Source organism: Lipotes vexillifer, unplaced genomic scaffold, assembly GCF_000442215.2.
Source record: "Lipotes vexillifer unplaced genomic scaffold, Lipotes_vexillifer_v1.1 scaffold942, whole genome shotgun sequence".
Taxonomy (NCBI): domain Eukaryota; kingdom Metazoa; phylum Chordata; class Mammalia; order Artiodactyla; family Lipotidae; genus Lipotes; species Lipotes vexillifer.
Genome location: NW_006798282.1, coordinates 483,274 through 488,120, shown reverse-complemented (window position 1 = coordinate 488,120; position 4,847 = coordinate 483,274). Strand labels below are relative to the sequence as shown.

General features: G+C 55.4%; 1 protein-coding gene across 4 annotated transcripts in view; it reads left to right on the top strand.

The window, feature by feature from the left end:
- The first annotated feature begins 2,799 nt into the window (after positions 1–2,799).
- The window catches only part of LTF (lactotransferrin), a 29,479-nt gene continuing 27,431 nt past the window's right edge, over positions 2,800–4,847 (top strand). Inside the window, exons 1-2 of one of the 4 annotated variants that reach the window (XM_007470251.1) lie at positions 2,933–2,979; positions 4,702–4,706. Coding sequence is in view for 2 of the 4 variants with exons in the window: in XM_007470249.1 (XP_007470311.1) it covers positions 2,933–2,979; positions 3,166–3,170 (52 nt within the window). In the remaining 2 variants the exon portion in view is untranslated. Of the gene's footprint in view, positions 2,980–3,165; positions 3,171–4,701; positions 4,707–4,847 lie in introns of all 4 variants that reach the window. The other 3 variants (XM_007470249.1, XM_007470250.1, XM_007470248.1) reach the window with 3 other exon arrangements.

Below are 4,847 nucleotides of genomic sequence, written 5' to 3'. Positions count from 1 at the left end.
CTCATCCATTCAACCAATATTAATTAAGTGCCCGGCACACATGTAGGGCTACCTGGCCAGAGGATTTGAGGATGACTCCGAGGCTCTTTGTCTGGTGGGTTTGGTGGAAAATGGTAGGAAATATGAGAGGAGATGCAGGGCTGGAGGGAGCAGAGGAGTTCCATTTTAGATGCACTGACTGTAGTGCTTGCTGGACCTGCAGGAAGAGCTGTCCAGGGGCACAGAGACATGTGTGTGGAGCTGAGGATGGAGGAGGTGACTCTGTTAATCTTTCTTCAATAAGCGTTCCAGGCCAGAAAGCCCAGAGCGACTTTTTGTTGTTCCTCCAGGTCACCGAATCCACGTTCCAGAGACTTGACTTGGCTATTTCCTCTACCTGAAATTCTCTTTGTAGAAACCCTACCTTTCCTTCAAGTACCCAGGTCAAATGCTCTTCCTCAGAGTCTTCTGGGACCCTCATGATGGGAACCGGTCAGTCAGTCCTCCTTTGGCTTCCACCCTCACTCTGTTTATGCTGCCTTGCCTCTTTCCAGGTGGCCTGTGCCTACCCCTGTCCCCCATTGTGCCACGAGCTCCTGAGGGCAAGGACGGAGCCCTCTTCTCTGTGTCCCTCATGGCACCCACCCGGTTCTGGCATGAAAGAGTGAATGAATGAACGTTCATAACAGATCAGTTGAACTTTGTCTTCTGGGCAGGCCCACCCCCTTCATCAGCTTCTCCTGCAGGTGGCCTTGGGGGCTGCCCTGCAGGTGTTCAGCTGAGCACATCCCTGGCCTGAGGCTGGGCCGTTCCAGTTCCGAAGACACAGCATGCAAACAGTCTGCCCTGTTGCCTGCTGCAGTCCTGCCCCCAGGGCGGCCCTTAAGCTCAGCCTCTCGGTTTTGGCCCCAGGTTCTCTGTGTTCCCGCCAGCAGACATAAGAGGATCTAGAGGCCTCTGACCTCCCAACACATCCCTTTTCTAATTTGCGCTTGGAGATACAGGCATGGGTTGTGACATTTCTTAATTCTTTTATAATCATGGAAAGGCAAAGCCAAATTGCTAATTTATGTAAAAAGATGTTTCAGTGCTCGTGAGACCTAGCCAGTTTTGTATTACTTCATTATTTTTGAAACAGCTTACTGCAATTATTGATGAAAGCAACTTTTAATGTTGCGACACTATATTTCCAAACAATGAGAGACCCTGGATCTGTCACCCCAAAGCCTGGCTGGTGATTCTAGTGCTGAACCTCGGACCCCACTCTTGTGCCCATCAAGCAGGATCCCTGGTCAGACACCACTCTCGTGCCTTGGCAGGATCCACACCCAAGACAGAAGGGCCCCACAGCCTCCTTGAGGGCCTCAAAGACTTGGGCTGGCTCTGCCTCTCCGTGGCCAAGTGCTGCTCGCTACATGCCCACTCTCAACAGTGCTGTCTCCCTAGGTCTTGCCCCTCTGCTCCAAGAAATGCTTTTTGTACCAAGTAGTCTAAGCAAAGAGTCAAGACCAGCTTTTCAGGACAAGCAGATTTCAGAATAACATATTGTCCAGACTAAAGAGTAGAGGGAATGTGTAGATGACCTGTGATTTCCCTCACTGTTAGTACCTGACTTCTTCACTTAGCATCTCCTGGAGCTAAGTTCACATCAATACACGCAGGGTGGCCTGCTCTTTCTGGGGCCTCCAGTGTGTCCCCCTGTAGGCACAGAACCATGCTCTATGTCAGAGGTCCCCAACCTTTTTGGCACCAGGGACCAGTTTCGTGGAAGACAATTTTTTCATGGAACGGGGCGGGGAGGGGCTGGTGAAGGAATGTTGTTCAGGCGGTAATGCGAGCGATGGGGAGCGATGGGGAGCGGCAGATGAAGCTTTGCTTGCTCTCCGCCGATCACCTCCTGCCATGCGGACCAGTACTTGTCCGCGGCCCGGGGGTCAGGGACCCCTGCTCTTTGTGACCCCCGCCCCCCCGACACACACCGTGATGGACATTTAGTTTGCTTGCAATCAGTGAATGATAAGCAGGGCTGCACTGGAGACCCCTGTATGTGAGCCATTGTGCATCAAGGGAGTGTATTTAAAAGATGTAGAAGCAGAATTCTAGTTTTAGAATTTAAAACCAGCTTCCTGAAACAGGGTCGGCTTGTGTACTGAGGACAAAATAGGACATTTATCAAAATGAGATTCCCATCTCCCATCTCATACTGCCACAAAACGAAAACAAAACAAGTGGTAGGCTATCCTTTGCATTGGTAGATGAGGGAACCGGGAGACAGCTGTTGGTCACGGAGGCCTCTGGCTCTGTTTTCTGGGAGTTGTGTTGTGGTCTCAATAGGGCCAGGAGGGCCCCATGGGCAGCCTGGGTCAGACAATGGGCAGCCTCTGTTACCTCCGCTAGCTGTGCCAGCCTGCTGCGGACCTCGGGCCAGGCAGCGAGTCCTCTTTCGAACGCTGGGCTGGCTGCTGCGTGCAGATGGAGGGGCATCCTTCTGTCCTAACTGGCTCCCAAGCACTTTAGATACCATCTGTACAGTCAAGGTGATCCACAAAGATTCACCTTAGGACCGCTTCTCTGTGTCCCACTCTCTAGGAAGCACTGAGACCAGAGGGAGGGCAGAACTTACGGGCTGCCACTCCCCAGGGGCTGCAGACTAGTGGGAGAGGAAAAACATCCCAAATCCAGGCAGCACCAGGGCGGACTTGAGAGGTGGGTGTGGGCTGGGTATCCTCTCGGGTGTTCCAAGCCCAGCCCTGGCACCATTCCGGCTTCCTCTGTCCTCTCCCCGCTGCTGCTGCTTCCCTTCAAGGAACTGGTAGACCTGGGGAGGGGGGAGGGGGAGGTGGGCCGCAGGGCGTGGCTAACCTCGTGAGGTCACCAAGCGCTGGATAAACGGGTTCAGAGCGAGCGCAGGTGGCAGAGCCTTCGTTCCCGCAGTCGCCTCAAGAGCCCAGACATGAAGCTCTTCTTCCCCGCCCTGCTGTCCCTTGGGGCCCTCGGTGAGTGCGGGTACCTGGGGGCACGCCCCTCCTGGCGGGCGTCCGGGTCCCCTGGCCCCTCAGTGCGGGCGTCCCGGTCCCGCGCACCGCCAGATGGGCACCAGCGCCCGCAGCGGGGGAGGAGCCCGGGAGTGGGCCGGCTGCCGCCCACTCGCCTGGGGAGGGGCCCGAGCAGGGCTCCGCGAAGCAGGTTGGGTCTCTTCCCTAGAGCTGGCAGAGCTCCCCGGAGGGTCTTCCGGGTCCCTGTCCCATTTTGTCCTACCCATAGTACTGTTACATGCGTATACATGGGGAGACAATGAGACTCAGAGAGGGTGAGCGACTTGCCCAAGATACACAGGAGACTGGAGATGGGATCCCAGCTCCTGCAAGGACTACGTAACTTGGGCAAGAGAGAGTCTTTCTGAACCTTAGTTTCATTTAAAAATGGCCCAATCCTCTTCCCACACAGCTGTGAGGAGGGGCCAGGGTCCACCTGCTCTGTGGTAGGCAAAGGTGTACACAAGCCTCCCAGTGCAGAAGGTCAGGGGTGGTGGCACAGACCCTGCTGATGGGACCCTTCTGCCAGAGGGTGTGAGAGAAGTGATTGGTTTCTGGTTTTTAATGTGCCAGGACTAGAAAGGGACTAAACAGAAGGGACTAAACAATTGTTAGTTCTGTACCCAAGTATCTGAAATAATTTCTGGGATGCTCCCAGGACACTCACCTATGATGGACATTAGTGATGTAAATGTGAGGGCAGGGCTTCCTGCAGTGGAGGGGGAGGGTCCAGGGCAGCAGCGGTAAGGGCTCGAGGGCAGGGCGTCAGCACCTAGGCAGTGTGTGTGCATGGGGCTCAGAGTGAAAGCCCAGGTTTCACCCCCTCCCCCCAGCGGCAGCCCTGTGCAGCCTCCTCCTGTCCTAGGGCATCTACTCTGGGCTGGGAGCTTCCTGGATGAAAAGGGGTGGCTAAAGGATAGCAATGAGCTTATGCCCCCAAACCTGTCCCTGTCTTTTCTGGTCCCCTTCTCCAAATTCCTTCCCAGGGGTATTGGTTATTTCTCTCTTCTCTAAGGCAGGATTGGCCTAGCCAGGACCAACTGCTCAGGACCAACTTCCCTTCTGCTCCCTGACACGTGGCCTGCTTGGGCCCACAGCACAGGGTCAGGGCCACCTGGGAGAGGCCCGAGGGGTAGGAAGCCTTGCTTTCCTAGAGGTGGTTACGGGCGGTGGTCTGGATTCTGGCTCAGAGTTGCACCACTGGGTTCCATTTTCACTTGAATCTTTGGTTGTCTTGGCCCCCACAGAGGTCTGCAGTTTAAATCCTGCAGTCCATGGGATGGTGGCCAATGTCCCAAAGTGTCACGGAATCCCTTGTCCTACCCAGTGGAAGGAGTGGCAGCTGCCCTAGGGGATTCCTGCCCTGCTTCTCATGGGTGTCCTGGCTGGCAAAGGCTGGGTGGGGTGGGAAGAGTAACTCCATCCCAGCCCCTGCCTTTGAGACAGGGGCACTACCTGTCTGAACAGAAGGAATCTGAGCATTTGTACTTTCAGGAAGATTCCCTCGAGGCTCAGGTGGGCAGCAGCTGAGTGGCTGAGACAGATCAGGAGCAGGGCTAGGGATACAGGAGGGGCCAGGCCCAGACCTGCTTCAGGGAGCATTTTGTCTTGAGAGGGACACATAGCTTCAGAGCTGGCTGGTGGGAGCTGTGGAGGGGATGAACAGAATGCTGTGTTCTGCACCCAGCCCTGGTGTTTGGAGCGGCGGGGGGGACTGTGGATCTCAGAAAACCTCTCAGTGATGCTTTAGTTTCTTGGTTCATCCCCTCCCAGGGGAGCAAACGAGCTCTTCCCCATGTTCCCATTCCTGCCCCTGCTCACGCCCCCCCCCCC